Source organism: Ornithorhynchus anatinus, chromosome 8 (genome assembly GCF_004115215.2).
Source record: "Ornithorhynchus anatinus isolate Pmale09 chromosome 8, mOrnAna1.pri.v4, whole genome shotgun sequence".
Taxonomy (NCBI): Eukaryota; Metazoa; Chordata; class Mammalia; order Monotremata; family Ornithorhynchidae; genus Ornithorhynchus; species Ornithorhynchus anatinus.
This window is the reverse complement of record NC_041735.1, coordinates 11,941,527-11,969,489: the sequence shown is the minus strand read 5'-3', so window position 1 is coordinate 11,969,489 and position 27,963 is coordinate 11,941,527. Positions and strand designations below refer to the sequence as shown.

General features: G+C 41.6%; 2 protein-coding genes across 9 annotated transcripts in view; one reads left to right on the top strand and one right to left on the bottom strand.

Annotated features, from left to right (window-relative positions):
- The window catches only part of RTF2 (replication termination factor 2), a 54,470-nt gene that overhangs the window by 6,582 nt on the left and 19,925 nt on the right, over positions 1-27,963 (bottom strand). For all 4 annotated transcript variants that reach the window (XM_029071269.2, XM_029071268.2, XM_029071267.2 and 1 more), the window contains exon 6: positions 1,945-2,058. In XM_029071269.2, the coding sequence (XP_028927102.1) occupies positions 1,945-2,058 (114 nt within the window). The remainder of the gene's footprint in view (positions 1-1,944; positions 2,059-27,963) is intronic.
- LOC103171054 (beta-1,3-galactosyl-O-glycosyl-glycoprotein beta-1,6-N-acetylglucosaminyltransferase 7) lies at positions 7,727-26,889 on the top strand. Of its 5 annotated transcripts, none has more exons than XM_007671408.3 (5): positions 7,727-8,010; positions 16,189-16,297; positions 20,679-21,716; positions 23,830-23,925; positions 26,522-26,889. In XM_007671408.3, exons 3-5 carry the CDS (start codon positions 20,738-20,740, stop codon positions 26,746-26,748), a joined length of 1,302 nt encoding a protein of 433 aa, XP_007669598.1. In that variant the 5' UTR covers positions 7,727-8,010; positions 16,189-16,297; positions 20,679-20,737; the 3' UTR covers positions 26,749-26,889. The 5 variants fall into 5 exon arrangements, with proteins under 5 accessions (XP_007669598.1, XP_007669602.1, XP_007669600.1 ...); XM_007671410.4 differs by lacking the exon at positions 7,727-8,010 and adding an exon at positions 11,222-11,517; XM_007671409.4 differs by lacking the exon at positions 7,727-8,010 and adding an exon at positions 13,010-13,144.

The following is a 27,963-nucleotide window of genomic DNA, read 5'->3' as shown; positions in this document are numbered from 1 at the left end:
AATCAATCAATGGTATTTATTAAACACTTACTATTTGCAGAGCACTGTACTAAGCACTTGGGAGAGTACACTTAGGAGAGTACAATACAACAGAATTAGCAGACACCTAGTACATTGTTATAGGAATGTATGAAATTTCTGAAATGAAAATAATTTACATGAATCTTCTTGGAAATCTCATTTCCTTGGGAGGGGAGATGAAATATGACTTTGTTATCACTTAAACAAAAAGTATGCTGAGTGAAACAAGGTTGCAAATGATAAGACATGGCAGTGCAAAGAGGAATACATTTCCTTGATAGGTCACAGTTAGTCTAGTGTCCCGGCAACGATATTTTGATTTTGCACAGAGGGCTGTGTTATTTTTGCCGGGTTTTGAAGATCTTAGCAACAGGAAACGGGAGCCTCAGAAAAAAGTTGCTACATCGAATATCAAAGTAACTAACACCTTTTTTGCCTTTTTAAAAAGAAGCCCCCGGAGAATGCTTTACTAAATGCTTTGCTAAAAATTGAGGTCTGCAAATGAGTTCTGAGGTACAAGTAAAATTGCTCCCAAGTGTCTCCTAAGTTGAAAACTACCAATGTCCAGAAGCAGTGGTACCCAGCTTTTCTTGGTGGGGGAGAGGAAAGGGGTACATGAGAGGAGAACAACTAAAAATTCATATGGAAATTCTAAGTTATTTAGACCCAACTTGGAGCTAGTTGGCTTGGAAATAGAGAATGTGTAATGCTGCATATTTGCTTTTCTTTATTTAACCTTAAAGGCTACCAGGAATCTTTATGTTTAAACTTCAAAAATTGGCGAGTGTGAAATATTCGCAAAAATACTGCACAGAAGATGGTGCAAACAATATTATATAATTGTTTAGGAAGGAGAAAGACAAACACCAAACGCCATTAAAACTTCTGGGGAAATCTGAAGTACCTAACATAACTCAGTCCCGCAGATCTTACTCCCCTAACTCAATCTGACAACAGCACCAGGATCCAATTGTACTCTTAGCATTCATTCCACTGACTGATCTCTGTGACCACGAAGGACTTTTAGTACTACTGCATTTTAGATCATTTTGTAGCCCTGAATTAATGAGAGAAAATCACCACTCAATCCATCAGTGGATTCTAGGAGCACTGTCCTGTCCTGGATGCTCTTCCATTCAAAGTGGGGCAGAGCTGGTCCTTGCTTACCTTGAGACTTGAAGGGGTTCTGGCTGGATGGCTCCAACCCTATGGCACTCTAATACGGAGGTGGTTCTTTTGTACACTGCCATAAAAGCCACACTGAAAAACAGCGCAGTCCATATCTCAATTCAGAATAAAGAGGGGAGAACCGCTTCTTAAAAGTGCCTTTCAATCAGAGTGACAGGCATTGCACTGAAATGTTTTGACATCAAGTTTCCCACCCTATTGAGATAGAGACCTGACTATAACAGAGAAGAAAAGAGATCTAAGTTTAATTTTTTTGTACTCTACCTGGTTCATACAACATTTTCTTAATCTGACGCTGACGCACGTAGGAGACTGTTAAATGAATCCCAATAATGTCTCTCCCGCTAGACTGTAAGCTGTGGGCAGGGAACGTGCCTACCAACTCTGTTACAGTGTGCTCTCCCAAGCACTTAGTACAGTGCTCTGCACACAGTAAGCGCTCAAAAAATACCACTGACTGACTGATAACAAGGACGCCCATAAGGATATGGTTTCAGTATGGCCTTTCAGTAAAGGCTTAGAAAAGAGTGGCTCTCGACAGCTCTCCAGCAGAAGAGTAAGACTGACACACAGTGCTTAAAAAATATCATATGTTTGTTCTATATCTAGTTAATAAACCTAAATTCTCTCAACCCTCAGATCCTTAAGTCAACAGAAACCAAGTCAACTGAACTTAGGAACTGGAACACACTGGAATGTATGCAGTTCGAAGAACGAAGCCAACTTTATTATTACCTTCCCCGTCTTCATTTTGAGTCTTCTCGTTTCCATTCTTTTTCTTAGTATTTCCACATCCTCTTTGCTCCCATTAAGCACAATGACATCATCTTCTTGAAAAGCGGCTCCACACTGGTTAAGGAAGGAGAAAAGTCAATCATCGCAATCAGTATCCTTAAACATCCATTCCCTTGGAGAGGAAATGCAATGAGGAGGTCCCGACTACACTGTTCTCCATCCTCAGCTCTCCCTAGCAGACATTTGGACCGATGCTTACTGTTTAACTCGGAAAGGCTACGAGCACAAGCACTGGAACTGTGGATAATAATAATAATAATAATGCCGGTATTTAAGCACTTACTATGTGCAGAGCACTGTTCTAAGAGCTGGGGTAGATACAGGGTAATCAGGTTGTCCCACATGAGGCTCACAGTTAATCCCCATTTTACAGATGAGGTAACTGAGGCACAGAGAAGTGAAGTGACTTGCCCACAGTCACACAGCTGACAAGTGGCAAAGCCGGGATTCGAACCCATGGCCTGACTCCCAAGCCTAGGCTCTTTCCACTGAGCCACGCTGCTTCTCTAATCATGGATATCAACCATAGGGAAAAGGAATGGGACCAATAACTGCTGCCTTATTCTTCCCTCAGTCTGCACTTGGTTGCCTCTCCACTTATCAATCGATCAATCAGTGGTATTTATCGAGTGCTTACTATGTGTAGGGTGCTGTGCTAAGCACTTGGAAGAGTACAACAGAGACGCGTCCCCTGCCCATAGTGAGCTTTCAGTCTAGCGGGGGAGACGGACATTAATATGAATAATTTGTAATATATAACTTAAAGATATGTACAGAAGTGGGGTTGGGGGTGGGGTGAGTAGCACATGTCCAAAGGTCACAGGTGGAAGTGCAACTTGATTATCACAGTTGACATCATCACCGCCATCAGCCCTGATTTTCAAGGCTCTGACCTTGACATTATACTAGACTCCTCCCTCTTTTTCAAGCCACATTTTCAGCCTGTCAGCTCTTTACAACATGTCCAGGATCTGCCCTTTCCTCTTCATCCATGCAGCCACCGCGCTGGCTCAGACGCTTGTCGTACCGTGGCTTGATTACTGCACGTCCTTCTCACTGTCATTCACTCTACTCTCCCCTTACGCTCCTGTTCACCCTCTCTGTCCCTCTCAAGCTAACCTCCTCCTGTTCACCCTCTCTGTCCCTCTCAAGCTAACCTCCTCGCTGTAGCTAGTTTTTGGCTTTCTTGTTGTCCGGAGAGAATCTCACACCTTCCCCTCTGCCTGGAACTTCCTCCCCCTTCATATCTCACAGATCACAGCCCTCTTCCTCTTCAAACCACGCCTCCCCCCCCACCTTCTGAAATCACAATTCCTCCAAGAGGCCTTCCCCAAATGGTTTCTCAGCTCCTCACCCTTATACATCTCCCCAGTGGTCCCTTCAGCACTTTCACACCACCAAAGTATTTGGGTTCTCACACATCCATTCAATAGTATTTATTGAGCACTTACTATGTGCAGAGCACTGTACTAAGCACTTGGAATGTACAATTCGGCAACAGATAGAGATAATCCCTGCCCATTGACGGGTTTACAGTCTAATCTCCTTTAGCGCTCTATGCAAATATTATTCTCTATTGCTTTCTCGCATCTCTAATTTATTTTAGTCTGTCTCCCCACCTAGACTGAAAATCCTTGAGGGCAGGGATCACGCCTAATTCTGTCCTCTCCCAAGCACTCAGTACAATGCTCCGCACAGAGCAAGTGCTCCATCGATACAAGTGACTGGAAAGATAAAATGATCCAGAGTCTCCCAAGAATAAACAGTGGTTTTGGAGTCTGCATTGACCCTTTCTGGCCAGAATGGGATAATTCAGTGGGTTGAAGGGTTTTGGTTTTTTTAATTTGTTTTTCAACTTCCAGAGGGCAAGTTCCACAAAGCGGGATCTGGCTTAACAACTCTTCAAAACATCCACATAAAGAAGTTATAGGTGTCGGTGAGACATTCCATTCTGAATTTATTAATGAATGTCACTGAGTCACTGTTTGTCTTGGTCCTCATAAGCCAATAAGTGCAGTCATGTTTGAATGTACTAGTCTCCTTTCCAGTAATGGACAAGCCTTAAGGAGGAGGTATAACCCAAACAAACCCTTGAAGACAGAGGCTAAGAAAGAACAAATCCCTTACTATGGCATAATGGTATAGTAGGCATGGTTATTTGCTCCAGACATTCAATGAATGTTTTATAATCCCCTAAATTATCATCATTCATCACAGTCACAATGATCTGCTTTTCCTGTAATAGAAACTAAGCCAGAGAGCAAAGTTGGCAGTATTTCTTTTTTTCCATTACACAAAATGCATGCAATGCTTATCTAATTATTTTTCCCTCTCACAGGAGAAACAAAAGGCACCGACACCTCCTACACTGCACTTGAAACAGACAAAACACAAGCAGCATGGCTTAAATAGAAAAAGAAGAAAGCTTAGGTTCATGTGCAACTTTCCCTTACTTTTTTTTCTCTAATGACTCACGCAAATGACTGCCCATTAAAATGGAGCAAAAAGAAAAGCTGAACTGTTTCTGTGACTTTCAGGCAAAGATTGCTTAATATAAGGTGTAACGCTTTTACAATATCTCCTTGTTTAAAAGCAGGAAATAATTAAGGCGATGAAATAGATAGACAGTTATTACCAGAACATAATACGCACGGGTAGCTACCGACACTGACTTATTTCACACCAAGCAAACAGCATTATCAAAGGACCGAATGTAACTTTCTCTGGTGGTAGAGGAGGGGTAACAAATACTAGGGATTTACTCGGTCCCTCCTGCTGAGCAGGCAATATGCTTTCAGCCTATCCTCAACAACTGGTGCAATTCCCCTGCAAAGGATATCATATTCTTGAATCGTATTTATTGAACGCTTACTGTGTACGGAGCACTCCACTAAGCCCTCGGGAGAGTTCAATACCACAGAGTTGACAGCCACACTCCCACCCACACGGAGCAGGTAATTCCCCAACATCACGGGCAACATCGCTGCCCATTCAGAAATGCACTCCCTTCTTCTCCTTCCCCTAGGAGAGGTACCCTTAGATGCTATTTACTCCGCCGGCAGTACTGCTCTGAACACTGCTCTCCAAACACTCCTCTGAGAATTCAGACACCTGGGTTCTCGTCCTGCTTCTGCCTGCTGATGGACTAGACCAGGGGATAGGGTTTCCGCCTGAAGTACTACCTAGTGAGGTTCGCGTAACGGATGTGTCCAGTACAAATCAAAAAACAGCCGGCTAACATGGGCGGCAAAGACCTGCTGGGCTATGGTGATGATGATGATGGCATTTGTTAAGGGCTTACGATGTGCCAAGCACTGTTCTAAGCGCTGGGGTAGATGCAAAGTTATCAGGTTGTCCCCCGTGGGGCTCACGGTCTTAATCTCCATTTTACAGATTAGGTAACTGAGGCACACACAAGTTATGTGACTTGCCCAAAGTCACCCAGCTGACAGGTGGCAGAGTCAGAATTAGAAGTCATGACCTCCGACTCCCAAGCCCGGGCTCTGGCCACTAAACCATGCTGCCTCAGACTAAGGTGGGAAAATGAGCGATTAGTCAGGGAAGGTTTACTGGAGGAGATATGCTCTTCACAGAGCTTGATCGAGGCGGACTCTTTCTAGGATCTTGCCCTCAAGGAGCTTACAATCTAATGTGGGAAACAGATATTAAAATAAACTATAGATAGAGGAAACAGGGAGTTTAAGGATATGAACGTACATTTTGTGGGGGCGGGGTGAGCATCCAAGTGCTTGGGGGCTACGGACCCAAGTACGTAGGCAATTCAGAGGGGTCGGTGCTTCAGCCCAGCACAGCCATCACGCTGCAGTCAGTTTGGTTGTAAACTGATCTTGCACAGCATCCCTTATCACTGCTGGCCCCCTGTCAAAAACAACAACCCTGCCCGCCTATTCACTTGTACTATTCGCCCCATTTGCAATGGGGCTGGCAAAGGAGAAGGCCCAGTGGAACCAAGCAAACCACTATCACCATAATCAACTCCTCTGCACGGTCTCGGGACAGAGGCTCATCCATCATTCCTGACCGGAAACGACGTCAACATCATCACCGCCATCCAGCTCGCTGATCGTTAAAGGTAAGCCAGCGTATCAGAAATTCGTTTTGGCGATCAATCAACAGTACCATTCATCAAGCGCTTACACTGTGCCAAGCACTACTATGTGCTGGGGAGAATACATGGCAATTAGCATGTGTATCCTTACAGAAAGGGGGCTCACAATTTAAAGGGAAGAGAGACAAGGAGAAAAAGAAGAAGCTAGTTGTAGCAAAAAATCAAGAGCTACAAAATAAAATGCTCAATTCAACAGTTTATAAGCAAACAGGAGTGGAGAAAAATATAACAGTCCACTAAAGCTTGGTCGTCCCCCCTTTTTCAGAAAATGGAATTTATTAAGCACTTACTATGAGCCAGGCACTACACTAAGCGCTGGGGTAGATACAAGCTGATCAGGTTGGATAGAGTCCTCGCCTCGCATGGGGCTCACAGTCTTAACCCCCATTTTACAGCTGAGGGAACTGAGGCACAGAGAAGCGAACTGACTTGCTCAAGGGCACACGGCAGACAAAAGGGGAGCCAGGATGAGAAACTAGGTCTTCGTGAATCCCAGGCCCATGTTCGATCCACTAGGCCATGCTGTTTCCTCTTTTTCCTTCGTTTCAAATGGGGCCCTCTATGAACAAACGGCTTCAACCACCCCACAGTTCTGAAAGAGGAAGGGAGCTGCCGGGATTGGCAGGAACTCTCTGTGCATCTCCACTGGCTTGACGATTCTGGCCCATGTGATGTGCTGAGAGACTAGCTCTTCTACTGCCAGAAAGACCTTCCATATCAAACTAGGTCTCCACCAGAAGATGTGATCGTGTTCATCCAAATGGAAGACACACAGATCTCTCTCCCTTGTGTCCCCCACTGACTTCCTGAACTTCTGGGGTCAACAGAACGCTGTATTAACAATGCCAATATCTCCCAGGGTGCATAAGATGTGGCCCTAATTTGATAGATAAAGAGATTTTTGTTTCCAAGAGGTTGCCGCTCATGTACTTTCAAGCAGTAACTGCGAGGTTGCCAAAAGCAAATATTAAAAAAACCCAAACAAACCCATAAAACCAGAAACAAATTACTTTAATTGAATACTGAATTTAGCAGCCTGACTAGGAAACAGGAAAAAGGAGAAATTGATTTCTTTTTAAATGATTAAGGCTTGCTTCCTCAGCTAACATGTTCTCTAATAGACCTGGGTATGCTAAAAAGAGACAAAATTAAACTCCTAAATGACCAAAGAGCAGGCAAGAGAGATTAAGAGAGATATTTTCAGCAGGGGGTAAGCTACTGAAGAACACCAGACTCCACCTCAGTAGCATGTTTCAACATGGCTCTGTCAAGGGTAGAGATTTTTATATAGAAATGGAAAGAAAAAGAACATAACACAGGTTGTCAGCGTCACTGAAAAGAAGTGCTCAAATGTTTAGCTGAAATATGACATATGAAGTGTCTAGATTTGCCTTGCTGATCTTAAAACATTTGTTTAGTTTCATACCTAAAAGTCCACTTTCTAAAATGCACTAACATGGCACTGGATTCCGGCAAGGTTTAGTTAAGCTGGAGGAATCTTATCTGCCAATGCTTAAGATCCCGAGAGAATGAGCTCTCAGCTCGTTACAGGAAGCAGCATCATGTAACCGCTGCCAGGGCTCATTCCAAAAGCTCACTCCATGAAAAACAGACGTGCGCTGGCAATCTGCTCAGCTGATCCTTTTGCTTCGCTCGCTTCTTTACAGTCTTGTAGACAAGAGACCCACAGGTCACAGTAAATGAGTATGAAATTCTCGAGGGACAAAAGGGCAACAAAACCTGCCAAGCGATTCTGTTCATGTGATTCAAGCTGGATCAGGTCTACCGAAAGCGACGACATGGAGAGAAGAGGAAAACAAATCCGGCAATGAGATCTGCTGTGATTCTGCTGCGGGAGATCTGAGGGTTGCCTGCTAGTGAGTGTTTCTTTTACTACTAACTACTATTACAAGATTCTAAGTGGTATTTGTAAAATTTGGTCTTCAGTCTGAACAACATGTCTTTATTTGCTCCTTGCTATGGTGTCACAGAGCAACCCTATCGGTTAGATTTGAATTCCTATATCCTTAGGCAACTGTTTCTTTCCAGAGTTTAGTTCTAATTTCGATTAAAACTGAAGCTACATGATTCAGGAAGACACATGAGGTATTTTAAGGTACCAGATTCCTCTTGATTAAAAAAATGCCACAACTATTCTAAAATCCGGTAGAGAAAGAAAATGATCCTTAAAGCTGTAACGGTATTTTGTGCTGGTACTGAAGCTCCAACAACATCCATGTGTCCTGTCAGTTCCTTCTAAATATGCTACTTCCTCGCCACTTTTCCCCGGTTTTTCACTTCTCTACAAATCATTACTCAACACAAAACATTTTATGGGATGGATTCATTTTTATAGCAATGAATTTTAGCTCTAAGCTCTTTAACTGGAACCCCGTTTTCCATTTATGTGGTTAACGGGCAAGAATGTGTTGGACATTGTTTTCAGCCCTGGCCCCAGTTTAATCCCAGCTTTGAATTTTTCACTTCGGTAGAATAATTAGTCTTAGTGATGTAGTTTTTCTCCAGAGGAAGGCACAGCAAACCAAGTTTCACCTGGGGCAGCCACACCACAAAGAGAGGAAGTATTTAAATACGGGCTTTGGACTGCTATACCAATGGGTTGGGGTTGAGCCAAGGTTATGTCAACCGATCACAGGTTGTCAAAGAATTATGGCGACGGAAAGATGAATACCTGTGGAAAAGAAGTTCTGCAAGAAATATTAGTATTCATATGTTGCATAGACTGTAAGCTCCTTGGAGACAGGGATAATGTCAATTAGCGCTATTGTACTGAACTCTCCCAAAAGCTTAGTGCAGTGCTCTGCACCACAATAAGTACTCAATAAATACCACTGATGGGTTGCAAATAGTAAGCCTTCTAGTTCTTTCCAGAGAGCTTCCACATACTGGTTTCAAACCTTTTAAAGTTTTTTTTTTTTTTTACAAAAAATAAAACTAGTTTAGGAACCTGTCAGTTTAATTTTAACTTGTGATCTATTAAAATATGTTTGTACATTCCCCAGCATAATGTTAGTATTAAAAAAACTGCAGAACTTCACTGGGGAAGAGATAAAAACACCAACTATTACTTGAAATGTTCATTTAAACATTTACTTAAAATGTTCATTCCTTTTCGTTTTGGGAGGAGGGTCAGAAAAAGCAATGGAACTTTATAGCTTTCACCGGAAGGGGCTGGCTTATATAAAATTTGGCCAATCTGGTCTTAAACCAGAAAGAATGATTATTACCTGGAATAGGGGAAAAGAAGGGATCTGAATTAAATAGTTTAGGTATTTCCCAATTCTCTTCTTTTACAGAATCTCAGTGCCTTTCCAAAAATGAAAGTCCATACTGCACCAGCAAGTTGGGTAGCAATTCAAGGGGGAATCTTTTTCATCATATGAGAAGGTGGTTGGCTAGTTAAAATCTTACATACGCACATTCACTGGCTTCCGTTACTGTGTAGAGAATAAGAGACCGAATTGAAGACGAAATTCTACAAGCAAAATTATCTAGTGATAAGGCAGTGAGGCCCACGCATCAGCAGTCTCAACCAGAATCCTTACACAATCAAATGCCTGACTTTTGAGATCTTCAGGTGAACATGATGTCCGCAATAGAACGGTATTCCAACCGTTCTATAGGCAAGAAATAAAAATGCACGATACTGAGAAATGATTCAGGCCCAAACTATATGAATTGATGAGGGCTTCAAGCCGACAAGGTGCACTGTTTTCATTACAATTAATGATCACTAGTCACATAGCAATTAATAATATTTAGTGAGTGTTTACTGTATGCATAGCACTGTACTAAGCACATGGGAGAATACAATGTAACAGAGTTGACAGACACATTCCCTGCCCACAGTGAGTTTACTGTCTAGGTATATTTTGGAGTAGTTAATTCAGCTTCGACTAGGTTAACCTATCCTCCACTCTTCATAAACCAATGCACCTGAATTTTCATTTGGCAAAGCCCATGAAAATCAAACTTAATTGCACAGGGGTAGCTCACCACATATGAAAAGATTTTTTTCTTGAATAAGTTGATCTCTGCTAGGATTAAACAACAACAGTAATAAAACAAGTTTTAACAATAATGTTACAGGTATTTCTATGTGGGGAGAAAAACATAGGGCTAAGCTTTAGGTAGAAAAGCAGGGACAACCATGTAAATTACCCACCCATGGGTGGTGATTATTATCTATCAACAATGTAAACACTACAAATAAACACAATCTTTACTTATAAATCTTAACTCTTCACACTCAGTAGTACTGCCATGGGTAAAGTATGTTTGCCACACAGAACGGTGTTCTGTGCATACTAAGTGTCCAGTAAATACCACTGATGATGTGGGAGGGGACCTGAGAAAGATCTAGGTTTAGGCCAGCTGCTCTATAAGTGGTCAAGCAAAGAAGGCTGTTTAAATACAAAAGCTTATTGCTATTAAAAATATGTAATATTTTCACTACAGAGATTCAAAACTGAAGGTGCCAGGAAGGTGAACAGCAATGAGAAATGCATTTTCCACTTTTATAGCACACATCTCTGAAACACTATAACTATGACCGGTACAATTCTGTTGCCGAATTGTACATTCCAAGGGCTTAGTACAGTGCTCTGCACATAGTAAGCACTCAATAAATACTACTGAATGAATGACTATGACCTTCATTTCTGGCAATACCTCAACAAGTGAAAATTTAAAAACCTGAACTTCAAATTAAGTGCATTTTCAGACACTCCAACTTATGCTAAACTGACCACATCAATAAAGAGACAAATGGCAATTCGTTTTTAGAGGCTATCCTTAAGCATTACATATATCATTTTTGGTCTTCAAAACATTTCAAATGATACCTTCTACTAGTCTTATATAAGGAAACTGCTAGGATCCAAACAAGTTGAAATGCATGGGGAATTTTCCTATTATTCACTGAGGTCTGCTAGCAACCAAGAGGTTAAAGCAGCAGCAAGACAACTTATAATCAACAGCCTTGGAGTCTCCACAGATCTCATTTACAAAGACTGGCTTTGCTGCCTTAAAAGGCTTGTCAGAACAATGACACAAAGCAATATCCAGAGGAGCCGCAGCTCTCGATATTGCATTTTAGAGGGCATCGGTTCTTAAATTTTAAAGGCTTTACAAGAAGACAAAAGCTTCAATGGGCAACTAAGCAAAGCCGGACTAACCCAACTAACAGAGAAAGGCATATGTTTAATATTTAACTAATTTCACGTTACTGGGTCCATGAAAGAGCTGGAATGAAGCACTACGTCGGAGTGTTGCCTGAAGGACAATGGATTACATATGGGACTTTTCTTCCTTCTATTTTAAACTATTGAAAATAACCGATTCCCTAGGCTCGCCTATACAAGGTATGTTTATTTAGATTGCAAATGAGCAAATTAAACTTAAACACAAAAATATTATAGTACAATTATTTAATTTTTAGAGCAAAGATCATCAGCTGTGAAGCAGCCTTTAACTCATTGTTTTAAGAGAATGTTCCGCCATTTATCAGCAGAACATTAATCAAAATTCTTAATCAAAATTTGAGATGATACAATTGTATATTCATTCATTCAATCGTATTTATCGAGGCCTTACTGTGTGCAGAGCACTGTACTGAGCGCTTGGAGAGTACAAACCGGCAACAAATATATTGCATTAACTTGTGATTTACACCCTCTTAATAGTGCTAACCTGTTCCTTTTTTAAATGTCATGCAGCAAAAAAAAACATTAAAGCATATTTTACAGCAGATCAATTCACTTTAATTCAGACTGAAACTGAGAAATCAGAATACAACCGAAAGGGAAGAGGACACATTTTAGAGACGGGAAGATAAAATAATGTATATTTTACAACAAAGCCAGTATACGTCTGTTAAAGGCTTTTAAAACCTGAAATGTGGCTTCATTAAAAATTGAACAGCATTTACTTTATTGATGCAGGAGGGCTTGAAACTGAAATACAGGCAGATTTCAAAACAGAGTACAGGTAATGATTAAATACAGGTGTGAAAATGCAGGAGATAGTTTTACAAAACGCAGAAGGTTCCAAGGTTATTTCTTCCTTAACTTGATGTACGAAGTAGCAACAAGGCATAAATTTATTTTTTCGATGCAAATCAAGACTAATACCCAAGGAAAACAATCCTTAAAACAAGAGCTAGATTTTTGAAAAGTGAAAGATAAAGGCAGCTGAATAGCTGTAAGGGGGAGAAATGTGGTTCAAACATGGTGACTTTCAGCTTTTTAAATCCCCCAATTAAAAAAAAAAACTATTTTAAATCCCCTTCATAACAGAAAAACCTTCTCGGTCCATCTGGGTCACATCCACGCACTCGATGAGCACTCCCTCAAATGATGAGGATAGGTATCAATCTCAATTTAATAAATGTGTCCGCCCGTCTCCTCAGCCTTTACTAAGAAGGAGTTACCGGATTATCTCATTGAGTTTAAATAGCAATATGAGAAAAAAGAGAGGGACTCGTGAACATTTGGTGTTAATACCTCACTGTACAGCAAAACACCCCAATATGTCAACTGGCAAGTTGGTAAATGCAAAACAGAATGACTTAAGTTTGAATTAAATAGGGAGAGAATAAAGTAGAGCTATATGGCAGAAGCAGATAAACCCCAGGGAACCATGCCCTTTGAAAAATGGGAGGTGCCTTCTCCAAGTGGCACCGTCTGCCCAAGAGAGAAGCACATGGGGTGCCACGGGAGGTACTGGGATTTCACTGTTTCTGCTGGTGCCCTTACCGCCTAAGCAGGTGGCGCAGGCTGGGCAGGGGATGGGTATGGATTGGGGTGGAGGGGAATGGGCGGGGGGACAGTTCAGGAGCGCAGCATAGGCCTGGGCTGGCGATCCTTTGCACAGGGCTGGGGTCTGGCTCCGCGACGGTCTCCCCGCAGCTCGCAGAGGTGGCCTGGGCAGGGGCCGGGGCCAGGAGAGCACTGTGAACCCCCCCCGAGACCTGCCCCGGGAAGGCAGCAGGTAAGTCCGGTAACCCTAGAGAACAGCTCTGGGTATCCCACTTCTCGGCAGCCTCTTCTTAAATAACTGGTTCATGGATAGATGGATGGATGAAGTGATGGGGAACCAGGACAATAGAACAGTTCTCTAGAATCTTATTCTATTTTATCCCAAGGGGGTTATGAACATGGGCATGTCCCTCTCAATTCTAAATTTCAACAAAGGGTTGACTGGACTTGATTCCCTACCCCCTGCTTAAATGCTAATATACAGGTTTTCTTCTTTTAACTTACGTTGGCTTTTTGAAAAACAGCAGGTTAGATGATGGATTTTAGGGAAATCAAAAAATACTCGAATGGTACTCTTAGCAGGAACTGCCTCAAAGACAAAGGGATGATTGTGAAAATAGCCGCATTTCTTCACGAAACCACTAAATAACGGAGTCCGGTCTGTTTCTACAATGAATGTCACTAACTTTATTTTCCACTAAAAAATAGTGCTTGGCCACTTAAAAATACTTTTATGAATGACAACTTGTACAACAGCATATGCAAGAGTCCGGTCTACGTTTTAACAAAAAATTACTTAAAAGGAAGCTACATGTCATCTTCCATGGTCCCCAAGTTGACAGACAGCCTTTATGTCAATGAGATCATCTTGGATTTATTTACCTTTCTAAAGAAAACAATTTCCTGTCCCCTTATATTAAGGAGAAAATTATTTTTATTAGCAGCTTTTAAACAACAGGTTTATGTTAAAAGACGCTGAGGCAGTTGACGTTAAAAACACACACGTATTAGTCTCTATTTTGTTTTTGTAAGTGCAGTTTTTATATATCTTAGAAGGCATCTGATAACCTGTTTGAAACATTTTCTTGAAAGGGGGAAAAAAAATCTAGTTAGTGATGGGATTTGGAAATGCAAATTTGCACATTCCTTCTAGAGGCCATCTTTCAGATGAAGTTTACTCCGTTCAAAGTTTATTTCCCAGACGGTCTAAGGCTCTTTTTCAAATGAGTACATGTAACTATTTTATCCTACGCTGGGATTTTGCAAGACATTTCTCTTTGTAAAACTAGACCTATTACTCTACACTGTTCTTGTTAGAGTCTTCACCTACTGTAACAAATACCACATATGTTTCACAACCAAAGAATATTTTTGGTCATTCCTAAAGAATTGATGCATAAAAACACAGTATTAAATAACAAGGAAGGCAGTATGGTTCCAGCAGCTCAGTCTTCTTCGATTTCCCTCAGTAGTTGTGCTACCGGGTACATAATGTCCATTATGCTCATCTATTTTTGGCTGTGTCATTCTGCTGGCAGCACACAGTGCTGCCAGAATTAGCCGATCTAAATCTTGCTGGGAAAAATATTGTGGCTACTTTCTTAATGCAATAGCCTTTAGGCTTTCTGAGTTCCAACCCTGTGATATAAGCTTTAATATTTAAAGCTTTATTTAAACACTTATTTAATAATGTTGAAAATTTCAACTAAACAAGGAAAAATAAAGAGCCCCTTGAAGTTTGCCAACACAAGCCATTCACGTGTCTTCCAAGAGAGGCAGCATGGCCTAATGGATAGAGCACGGGCCAGGGACCTGGGTTCTAATTCCGCTTTACCACTTGTCTGCTGGGTGACCTTGGACAAGTCACTTCACTGGGCCTGTTCCCTCATCTGTAAAATGGGGATTAAGACTGTGAGCCCCATGTAGGATAAGGACTGTGTCCAACCTGATTAGCCTGTACCTATCCCAGTGCTTAGGACAGTATGTGGCAGGTAGTAAGCGCTTAACAAATCCTATAAAAAACAAAAAAACCCAACCAAACAACAAACCTGCCTAAGGCACACCAATTAATGCCTGTTTGTGGCATATCAACATAGGCTTACTATAGCCTGCATCTTTTAACGTTCACTGGTTCGGGACAGTTTTAAGTCAGGAAAGAGCAGGACGGACATTTTATGGGAAACTGAGATGCAGAGGATGGAAGGAGCAAAATCTGATGGTTATTTTCTTAATTAGTGGTTTTCTATTGCTCCAGTTTAACCATAAATAACGTAAAAGAGGAAACAGAAATCTTTTCATTCGTCACTAGAGAAACAAAAAATGTCTGTTTCATATATACCCTGGGCATGAGGCAGTATGGCCTGGGAATCAGGAGAGTTGTGTCCTAGTTCCAGCTCTAACACTTTTCTGCTTTGTGACCTTAGGCAAATCAATCACTTAACATCCCTCTGCTTCAGATTCCTTGTCTGTCCAATGGAATAAAATCCCTGTCCTCTTCTCTAACTGAGCCTCGTGTGGGACAGGGTCTGGTCCAATCTCATTTTTCTGTATCTACCCTAGGATTTGCACAGTAGTTGTCACAAAGTAAGCACTGAATACCATTAGGTGCTTCTGCACGAAAAGCACCAAATCCCTGCAGGGTCTTGGGGTATTATCTTAGTGAACTGTTGCATAGTCTGTGAGCCCATCATTGGGTAGGGATCTGTTGCCAAACTGTACATTCCAAGCGCTTAGTCCAGTGCTCTGCATGTAGTAAGCACTCAATAAATACTACTGAATGAAACAGCCTTTCAGGTTTCCAAGTAATCAAAACACCTAGAGCACTTCTGTAATATTTTACTTGAATACACTACAATATAATACAATAAAATACTTTATTTTTTCAATTAAGATTTATATGACTTTATGTGAAGAAAGCTAGTACTAGCGTGGCTTAGTGGAAAGAACACCGGCTTTGGAGTTCAAAGAGACGGGTTCTAGTCCCGGCTCTGCCACTTGTCTGCTGTGTTACCTCGGGCAAGCCACTAAACTTCTCTGTGTCTCAGCTACCCCATCTATAAAATGGAGCGTAAGACTGTGAGCCCCACGTGGGACAACCTGATTACCCTGTATTTACCCCAGTGCTTAGAACAGTGCTTGGCACATAGTAAATACTTAACAAATACCATAATCATCATTATCATTACTACCCTGAGCTGCAAAGTATTCTTGACCAGTTAAAAAAATCTGCAAAGCTATAAAATAACACCAACTGTCGGCACTATTGTTTTTTCTCAGAACCCTCTGCTTAAGCTAGTGTTTGAAAAATAAAGAATCATCATCCGGGAATATTAGAAGAATTCCACACATCTGGACACCTGGATATTCGCATGACCTTTCGCCTAATGTAAGTTAAGAGTAGGTGAACAATTTTTCCATTTTCCTATCAAATGTGGAAAGGGACAAACTGTTTTGACTGTAAATGAACAGTTTAACTCAAGTCGTGAAATAGTCAAATAAGTAATATTCACCATTTTATAGTAGTATCACTGCATAGATTCAGACATAAATAACCAAGGATCAGTCTCAACATGGTCCCCTCAAATCATAATTGGCCCATCCCCATCCACCCATCTCTCAAGCCCACACCCCAGGAATCAAACTGGACTCGTCTCTCTTTCATTAGATCATTATATTAGGGTCAAATAACTGATGTACCATACTTTCTTAAGCATTTCATACAGTGCTGTGCACACAGTCAGTGCCCAGTAAGCTAAATGAAATAGCATAAAAATGCAAATTAAATGCAGTGCTTGAATTTTTTTTATCACATATAAACTTATTCCTTAAAACTGGCAGTCAAAATATAAGCACACTTCCACATAATGTTCTAGTTGCTAAATCACTGAAAAAAGCACTTTCAGCTTTAGAATTGTATTTTAGAAACTGAATGCCATAATCAAGAAATTTTTACTTCCTTAATTTTGCCCAAAATACATCTTTTCTGGCCATGTTTCACAACCATTTGAAATCATCACTGTGCAACAATGAAAGGGGGTGGGGCTGCTTCCTGATAAAGGATCCAATTTGTGAACTTCAGAGCATCAAAAGATTACCTAGCATCAACATACAAGCACTTTGTGGCAGGAGAATAGAAGATGAGGGAAGGGTAAAGGGCATTAACGGAAGCGGGAAAGAAAAAAAAGGGGAGCGGGAGGGGAAAAAGAAATAAAAGAGAAGGGGAGTAGAAAGGGAGAAAAGAAAAGGAAAAAGGGGGAGAGGAAAGAGGGGCTTGGGCTGCCTCATTAGCCCTGATCTCTTCCTGCACCCAGATATTAGAGAAGCAGCTTGGCTCAGTGGAAAGAGCACGAGCTTAGGGTTCTAATCCCAGCTCTGCCACCTGTCAGCTGTGTGACTCTGGGCAAGTCACTTGACTTCTCTGTGCCTCAGTTACCTCATCTGTAAAATGGGGATTAAAACTGTGAGCCCCATGGGGGACAACTCGATCACCTTGTATTCCCCCCCCCAGTGCTTAGAACAGTGCTTTGCACATAGTAAATGCTTAACAAATGCCATTATTATTATTAATGCCTTCTTGGCATTATCCTTGACTCATTTCTTTTTTAACCCCTACATTCCGACTGTAGTCAAATCCTGTTAGTTCTTCCTCTGGAACATTTCCAGGATCTGCCTCTCTCTCTCTTTCTCTCTCCATCTGAATAGCCACACTATACTGGTCCAGGCAGTTGTCACATCTCAGTGTGACTACCGGATAAGAAACCTCATTGATTTCCCTTGCTTCCGGTCTCTTACCTCTCCAATCCATATTTCCCTCTATTGCCCAGACCATTTGTCCAAAGGTCATTCTGCTCACGACTGCCCACTCCTCAAAAACCTCCAATGGAGGTCCATTTACCTAGGCATCAAGCAAAAACTCCTCACCTTTGGTTTCAAAACATACACTCAACTCCAACCTTCCTATTGATCCACTCTACTACAGCGTGGCCTAGCACAGGTCTGGGAGTCAGAAGGACCTGGGTTTTAATGCCGGCTCTTCCAGGTGTCTGCTGTGTGACCTCGGGCAAGTCACTTGGCTTCTCTGGGCCGCCTCAGTTCCCTCATCTGTAAAATGGGAATAAGCCCCATGTGGGACAAGGACTGTGTCCAACCTAATTGATTTGTGTCTACATTAGTGCTCAAAACAGTGCTTGGCACATAGTAATTGCTTAAGTACTATAATTACTATAATTATTATTCTATGTTCCTTCCATGCTAACCTACGGACTGCGCCTTCTCCCACTCCAGAGAGGGGCAGTGTGATCAATTCATCCAATAGTATTTATTGAGTGCTTACTATGTGCTCTGCACTGTACTAAGCGCTTGGAATGTACAAATCGGTAACAGATAGAGACAGTCCCTGCCCTTTGATGGGCTTACAGTCTGATCTACTGGACAGAGCATGGGCCTGGGAGTCAGAAGGCCTTGGTTCTAATCCTGACTCTGTCACTTCCCTGCTTTGTGACCTCTGGGCAAGTCATTTCTCTGTGCTTCAGGTTCCTCAGCCGTAAAATGAAAATTTGAACCCCATTCTCCTTACAACTTAGGCTGGGATTCCCAGGTGGGCCAAGGACTATCACAGACCTGATTATCTTGTACCTACCCCAGATCATGGTGCCTAATAATCATTTAACAACCTCCACAATTATTATATGTTTCGCTCTCGACACATACACACACTCACACACTCTCTCCCCCACCCCTAACTCCAGCCACCCCCACCATGGCTTAGCGGGTATAACACGGGCCTGGGAGTCAGAAGGACTTGGGTTCCAATCCTAGCTCCGCCACTTGTCTGCTGTGTGATCTTGGGGAAGTCACTTCTCTTCTCTGTGACTCAGTTACTTCATCTGCCAAATGGGGATTAAGACTGTGAGCTCATGTGGGACAGGGACTGTGTTCAACCTGATCTGCTTGCACCGATCCCAGTGCTTAGTACAGTGTCTGCCACATAACAAGCACTTAAAAAATACCACTTAAAAATATATATCTAGTGGTGGTGTGTATATATAGATATAGGTATAAAGATTGATATATCTCCCCCTAACTGAGAACTCCTTCCCCTTCATATCCAACAGACCATAGCTCTCCCCATCTTCTGAAATTACATCTCCTCCCAGACATCCCCCAGCTGCTGTTTCAGCCCTCGGTGGCACCTAAATATGCATATACTCACAACCTCTGTACAATTTATGGATATATCTAATATATTCTGTTACTTCTTCCAATCCGTAATGTAACTGTCTTCCCTTGACGACAGGGGCATGCCTACTAAATCTAATGTATCCTTCCAAGTGCTTACTGCAGTGCTTTGCACATAGTTTGTACTTAGTGAAGACCTCCAAGAAAGCAGCCAGGGTAAAAAGGTAGGAACTTGTAGGAGGGGAGACAGTTGGGACTGAATGAATAGGGATTACTATTATTATTATTAATCATATTTATCGAGCGCTTACTGTGTGCAAAGCACCATCCTAAGTGCTTGGGAGAATACAATATAACATCAAACACGGACCCTGTCCACAACAAGCTCACGGTCTACAGGGATGGGGTATATTACCTAGAATAGTTACAGGGCTGGTTTCAGCAGTTTGCAGGTGACTTTAGATTAGAAGATGGGCTTCTCCTGATTCTCCCAATTAGGGCCTGACACCTCCTGTAATCATGTGGTCCTAGTAGCACCTGTCTTCCAATCCACATCTTTGGGCTGACTGCCATTTTTTGGTTTCAACTTTAAAGGCCCTGGTTAGGTGGGAGCACCCAGAAAGTCACTGGGTTTGGGAGAAATGGTGGTGGTCACAATGGTAGGGAGAGGGAAGAATGTCGGGAGGACAATGGAAGGGAGGGTGGCTGGGTGAAGGGGTAGCTATACTTAGAAATCCGGAAAAGGAGAGGGGAGCGAGAAAGATATAGAGAAAAAAGTATGAAGCTTAAAAAAAGGGTAATGTCATTTAACCGTGTAGAAGGCGGACTGATTTAATACAAGGCAAATATTTTGCAACTGGAAGGGAAGAGAAGGTAGTACTTCCCTGCCACTACTTATATCTTGGATGGAGAATGATTGAAAGCCTACCAACTTTCAATTTCCACGGATTTTTAAAATATTTGTTAAACGCTTACTATGTGCCGGGCACGGTACTGAGCGCTGGGGGTAGGTACAAGCTAATCAGGTTGAACACAGTCTGTGTCCCAATATGGGGCTCACAGCCTTAATCCCCATTTTATGGATGAGATAACTGGGGCACAGAGAAGTGAGGTGACTTACCCAAGGTCACACAGCAGACATGTGGCAGAGCTGGGATTAGAACCCAGGTCTTTCTGACTTCCATGCCCATGCTCTACCCACTAGGCCATGTGACAGCAAAATTCCCCAGTCTCTTTACTTCAGAATTCTGGGGGACCCAATCTTTGAGCACATATGGAATTCTGGCTAACTCAGTGGGTGTTTTTCCAGATGGAAATACCCCTTGTTTCTCCCTTGTCACTTCACAGCTCATCTGTACCTTTATCTCTGAGTAGCGCTGGGCAAGGCCAATAAAGTGAAATTTAAATGGGTCTTTTGCTATCTGCTATCACCGCTAGTAAAAAGATTGATGAAAGGTGTGGAGGAGGGGGTCTGAAACTATGTTTCGCTGAGGTTTTTTGACTTTATCCGGTCTTGCCTCTTTCACCAGCATTATCTGCCCTACCAAATCCTACAACTATATGTTAAATTGCCTTTCTTATTCTTTTAGGAACCTTAAGGAAACGTCACCCGAATTATGGTGAGAAGAAAGCTCCTGGAGAAGAAAAAATGAACCAGCTGGATGCAACCAAGTCAGGATTTTTAGTGTGCATTGGAATTTGCATTTGCATTTTCACTTTCCTTTACACTAGAAATACAATTCCAAAAGAAGCGGATGAAGACCAACCTTACCCAGAGTCTGCCGAATGTGGCTTTTATCCGGATGAACTGTGCTCGGCTCTCTTCGAGGGGAAAGGCGCTGCCCCTCAAATTGGACAGTTTTGTCAACAGAGTACTCACCCATCTGAAATCCCTGCTTGTTTACAGTCCCGGGGGAACTGTTCCAGGATTTTTCAAGGACTACATTTCATAACAAGACCCTTGTCGGCAGAAGAAGGCAACTTCTCCTTGGCCTACATCATAACCATTCATAAGGAGTTAACAATGTTTTTGAAGTTGCTCAGAGCTATTTATGTGCCTCAAAATGTTTACTGCATACACATCGATGAAAAATCCCCCAAGGATTATAAAGCTGCCGTGCAGACTTTGGTTAACTGTTTTGAAAATATTTTTATTGCATCCAAAAGGGAGAGCGTGGTCTATGCTGGATTTTCAAGACTCCAGGCAGATATTAATTGCATGTCTGATCTAGTGCATTCCAAAATTCAGTGGAACTACGTGATTAATCTCTGTGGCCAGGATTATCCCATCAAAACAAACAGAGAAATCATACAATACATCAAAAGCAAATGGAATGGTAAAAATATGACTCCTGGAATAATTCAACCAGCTCACATGAAACACAGGACACATCTTAGTTACAAAGAGTACGTCCACGAAGGAACCGCCTATGTTTATCCAACTAAAAAAGTCAAAGATGAACCGCCTCATAATTTAACTCTATATTTTGGGAGTGCTTACTATATTCTCACTAAAAAGTTTGTGGAATTCACACTTACGGATACTCGTGCAAAGGATTTGCTTGAGTGGTCAAAAGACACATACAGTCCAGATGAACATTACTGGGTCACTCTGAACCGGCTAAGAGGTAAGGTTAACACTGCACTCTGCTTATTTTAGGAGATATAGTTCTAGTCAGAAGGAATAGTAAAGACTTTTTTCTAAAGACCTTTTCCAAGTCGACCTAAAATGTCTTCCCACTGCCTCCGTGGAAGGCCATTTAGATGGCTTTTCCTGACACCTCAAATGTGTTGTCAAGGCTCACTGCACATTTGTCACAACAAAATATCAAATCAGTGGAATTTGGACACATACTGTGTTCAGATCACTGTACTGAGGCGCTTGGGAAAGTACAGTGTAACAGATTTGGTAGACACGATCCCTGCCTAGTCAAAAGGGACAGCTCCCATTTCACTGTCAAGAATCTTAGTGAGAGCCATGTTCAAAAGATTAGCACAGCTGACCTATTCCCTGCCCAACAAACCAGGAAATTCCTGATTATGAAGCTGGGTCTCTCCAAGGGCAATGGCATAACAATGGGAATTGAGTCTGCATTTCATCCACCTTCTTTTTACCTCTTTTGTAGTTTAAAGGGTTCTAGTTTTTAGACTACAATTTTTTTCTTCCAAATAGTAAACGACAGCAACGTGATCTATTCTCGTTTACATTCATTCATTCATTCAATAGTATTTATTGAGCGCTTACTATGTGCAGAGCACTGTACTAAGCGCTTGGGATGAACAAGTCGGCAACAGATAGAGACAGTCCCTGCCGTTTGACGGGCTTACAGTCTAATCGGGGGAGACGGACAGACAAGAACAATGGCACTAAACAGCGTCAAGGGGAAGAACATCTCGTAAAAACAATGGCAACTAAATAGAATCAAGGCGATGTACAATTCATTAACAAAATAAATAGGGTAACGAAGATATATACAGTTGAGCGGACGGGTACAGTGCTGTGGGGATGGGAAGGGAGAGGTGGAGGAGCAGAGGGAAAAGGGGAAAATGAGGCTTTAGCTGCGGAGAGGTAAAGGGGGGATGGCAGAGGGAGTAGAGGGGGAAGAGGAGCTCAGTCTGGGAAGGCCTCTTGGAGGAGGTGATTTTTAAGTAAGGTTTTGAAGAGGGAAAGAGAATCAGTCTTACACTACTCTATAGTTCCTCAGCTTTAACCAAAAAAGAAAAAAGCCTCACTACATTAAGCAAGGCTAGAAAGACAGACTGAAAATTAAAAATAAGATTCTATAATTAACTTGTTTTGAGGCACTGGACCTCAAACCTGCTATTTTGGCACATTTGAAAATGGGTGTGACAACTGTAACCTCGTTACTAGCTGGTGGTTCTTTTAAAATAAAAATGTTCTTAGACTTCAGCGTTAAATCAGAAATGAGATACGAGCACAAAGCTAGGAATTCATGTGGTATTCCGAGTGAATAATCACTTGCTTTTTGTCCTTGGGGACATCTTAACATCACTTTGCGCTGATCTTTCTTTCTTTCCTAAAATGGAGGGAATCTTTTGTTCGGTAATCAACTGAATATCTTTAAAGCACTTTGAAGAAGAAAAGAATTAAGATATTTATGATAGTGTTCGAGCAAAAATCTGCTGGGAAAATGTTGTTGGGAATAACACTCAAATTGACTGGTTACCCATCAAGGTTATTCTGGTTTTAAGCAAATATTAGGGTAGAACATTAATCAGGGCAGTATTTTGAAGACCCCCTAAACCCTCACACTGTACAGTGCTTTATCAAGATGTTTAAAAAAAAGATTCAAGGCTTTGTCCTCTTCTGAGCACTACAGAGTCTATGGACAAAAAGAAACTCCTAAATCTTATATGTAGGGAGTGGAAAGATAGGCCAGAAGAGATGCTATATACCAATGAAAAGCTGCATTTTACAGTCTCGGCTCCACCCCCCCCCAAACCAATCCCTGTTATGTTTATGGGTTACTAACAAACACTGCTATATTAGGCTTCACAAAAACCATCAAGCGAACTTGACTAGATGGATACCACTGCTTCCAAGCTTCGGCACAAATTAAATCAACATTGTCAGGTTCATAGTCACAAATATCCCACTAAGGATTGCTTTAAAATCCCAATGTTTCATTTAGAAAACATGTAAGAAAGAATACACGATTAAAAAGGCAAAGGATTTTCCCTTCCGTGTTTTACTGCATTTGTTTTCTTTGGTTTCCTTAGATGCTCCTGGTGCAACACCAAATGCTGAGTGGGAAGGAAATATTCGAGCTATTAAATGGAAAGATCAGGAAGGCGTCGTTCACAATGGCTGTAAAGGTAACAAATTAACTGCCCCAAAAGGACTACTTGCAATTCCATTTATGAACCTATAGCCTTCAATTTTAGGATCGATAGAATAACCTAGAATGCAGAGTAGCTTAGCTGTGAAACTGTGAACTGTCAACTTCCTGACTTTCTATTTAAATCTACATTGTTCAATTAAAAAGTTACAGAGCTGGGTTTTGACTCCTTCAATCATTCCCAGTTCTAAGTCTGAGAAACAGCAAGGTTTTATTTCTAAACTACTGTACTAAAATAGTTGGTTACTAAAGGAAGCAGCGTGGCTCTGTGGAAAGAGCATGGGCTTTGGAGTCAGGGCTCATGAGTTCGAATCCCGGCTCTGCCACTTGTCGGCTGTGTGACTGTGGGCAAGTCACTTAACTTCTCTGTGCCTCAGTTCCCTCATCTGTAAAATGGGGATTAAGACTGTGAGCCCCACGTGGGACAACCTGATTCCCCTATGTCTACCCCAGCGCTTAGAACAGTGCTCGGCACATAGTAAGCGCTTAACAAATACCAACATTATTATAACCTTTTTTTTTTTAATGAAATGAACTTTAACCCAGCACGATCAGCCACAGAAGGTATTCTTGAGCAGGGGGAAAAAGCAAAAAAACCCCAAAACCCTACCCTATTTACCTGACAGACTGAAAATGCTCAGTGAGCTCCAAATAGAAAGCAGCCGCCAAGCAATTCACAAGGATGGGTAGCTGAGACTGTGGCTTTTTATAGTTTGAAAAGTTACTTTAGGGCTTCCTGGAAAACATCACACAATATTTAGAAGCTACATCATTGACCAAGTGACTGAACTTTCCTCCTATGTCTTAACTGAGCTAAATTGAAGGACGAGACATGGATACAGGACAGAGCAAACTTAACGAAACCCAAATACCGACAAAGGAATAAAGATTTTAAGAGCCTAAGTACACCTCTGACCAAAAACTTTATTATAAACAGTTTGGATATTTTTTAAAGTGAGGCTTTTCGTGTTATATACGGTTGTGTGACTGTCAAAAACAGATTTCAAAAGACTTAACTAACTGGTTTTGGTAGCAGAATTTGAAACCAATCATTGGTATTTGAGCACTTACTGTGTGTAGAGCACTGAACTAAATGCTTGGGAAAGTACAATACAAAAAAATCAGTTGGTAGGATCCCTACCCACGAAGAGCTCTACAGGGAGGAAAAGATATTAAAATAAATTACAGGGAGGGGAAATGGTAGTTTGGAAGCATACGTTCATAAGTGCCGTGAGGCTGGGATGAGTACCAGCGTACTTGAAAGGGAACATAACCAAGTTCACAGGTGATGTAGAGGGAAGGCAGGTAGGGGAAATGAAAGCTTAGTCAGGGAGGACCTCTTGGAGAAGATGTGAGTTTAGGCGGAAAGGCTCTGAATGGTGGGGGGAGAATGGTGGTCCCCGGGTATGAAGGGGAAGGGAGTTCCAAGGTTCACGGGACACCTGGGCAAGGGGTCGGCAGTGGGTTAGACCCGATCGCAAGTACAGAAAGTAGACTGGCGTTACTGGAGTGAAGTGTGCTGACTGGGCTGCTGAAGATCAGCTAGGTAAGGTAGGAGGGAGGGACCTGAAAGCTTCGATTTGTATGTTCTCAACTGGAATTCAAATTCAAAGTTGAAAATTTCCCATAGACCCTATAACAAATAACGTGGTTTAGATCCTATATGTATAAGTTATTTATATTACACAAATTGGCAAGCAGTGTGAGCCAAATGGGCTCATACTGCCAGACCAATAGACTAAGCTTGCTGTGGGCAGGGAATGTGTCTGCTTGCTACACTATACTCTCCCAAGCGCTTAGAACAGTAAGCGCTCGATACATATGACTGAATAGACAAAAATTCCCCTCATGTATTGTGGCAGAACTGGCTATGTACGAAAAATCAATCTATTGTATTTAACTGCATTTAGAAACTGTTATGCTATTAAAATAAACATTTGACTTAGCACAAAGACAACACCCTCCCGTAAGACGCTCAAATACCATCTTTTTGTGTGTTCTTTTTATTAGATTATAAAACTGTGAGGGAATCCAATCAAATATATTGATCAGAGACTCTCTCTCCCCCGCCTCCCTGTGCTATCGGCTGCCCCAAGGAATGCTGCATATTCCCCCAGGGCAGCTTTTAAACTTAATTCAACTCAAAACAACAGCCAAAGGCAGTAGTAGAGATACTAATGCTGATATTTACTGAATGCCTGCTGGCTGTAATGCCTTCTGTGCAAAAGCAGTTAAACTCAATTAGCCATTTTCAAGCATAATATTAAAACATCTATTAGAGTTACCAGAAATAGTTTCACGTCAACCCTTTCTGTTTATCTGGAGTGGGATTTTGGACATGCTAAAAATCAGTGACAGGTAGCATCCCGTGGAAATAAAATGATCTCTTCAGACCAGGAGCGCTCCAAACGGTGATTTTAGATAATTTTGAGAGGAGGGACCAGAGCACTTTGTATCACTTACTTTTACTGCATGCGCCCAAGCACTTTAGTATAATGCTCTGCCTACCTAGGCATTTAAATTCCAGTGAGTGTACTAAAAGGTTTAATTTGCTTTTTCATCTGTCTTTGCAGGCCATTACGTACGAGATATTTGTGTGTATGGACTGGGGGATTTACAGTGGATCATTGAGTCACCTCATCTATTTGCCAACAAGTTTGAGCCCACAAGATATCCACTTGTGATGGAGTGCTTAGAGAGGAGGTTCAGACTTAAAGTGCTTCAGCAAGCAGAGATCCCTTCAGAAGCACATTGGCAATTTCAAGAGAACAGCTACTTTAATATGAAAATAAACATCTGACTTGCCAGTTCCCAATATCAAAAGAATAAAGAGAGAAACCATATGGCCTGAGTACAAGGCAGTCATCTCTTTCTACAATATGGTGCCCATGACTATGAAATAAGCAGCAAGTGAAAAATAAACCTTGGGAATTAAAACTTCGATTATCTTAAATTTTTATTTACCAAAAAATTGCAGGGACAGTGTTACTTAGATATGAACTGGATCTCAAACAAATTCTGGAGGAACAATGAGACATACAGTGGTGCAAGGAACAGAGGATTCATCTTCATCGAGGGAGAAAATTAAATTATTATTGCCAGGTGTTGTGTATGGATGAAAACCAAAAAGGCAATCAGCTCCTTAATCATCTGCATCCCCCCTACCAAAAACAAAAAGCAAACATCCCATACTCTAGGTCTACAACTACAGACTTTCCAAACAAGGGGGAGGTAGAACTAAAAAAAATCAAATAATTTTAAATTTTGCACGATAGCATACATGTGCTCCTAATAAAGCAATGTAAGCCATAAATTGAACTGCAAAATGACTAGGTTATCTTATCAGAAGATTTATTATAAATCTTGGACCCCAGCAAACCCCAACCCTAACACTAACACAAACCCTAACATTCCCTCAAGAGACAATTCAGGGAAATTCAAGAGCTAACTTCAGGGAAAGTGGAGGTCCACCAAAGGCAATGAATTCTTCAATTTGCCCAAAGAAAGTAAGTTGAAGACTATATTGGCTTCAGAAGCATCCATTCTTTAGTTTGGCCTCTTCCTATCAATTGTATTTATTGTTTACTGTGTGCACAGCACTCTACTAAGTGCTTATCCCAAGTCACTTTGTAAAGACCTTGCAAAATTCAGGGTGTGCTGCTTTCAGATCTCAAAACTTCAAATGCAGTCGCGCAAGCTCAATGCTATAAAGCAGTGTCAATCCCTTAAAATCATCACTGTTGGCTACAGAGTGAGCTCTGAGAGTTCCCTTTTGGGGTGGCGGTATAATCCCAGGAAATAAGAGCAAGTCAATATTATACTTCCAAATTTGGGGAGAAAGAGGTTAAGGGCTTCACCCCCCAAGATCACTCCTCCTTGACTGAGTAGCTTCCCCATCTCCATTGAAAAACTGCACTTTACGACTCCTCCTTAATGAAATCTGATCAGTGGTATGTCACCTGTTTTAAATTCCAGATGCCTGAGGTACCGTTCTGGTCTCCCCAGGTCCCTGTTT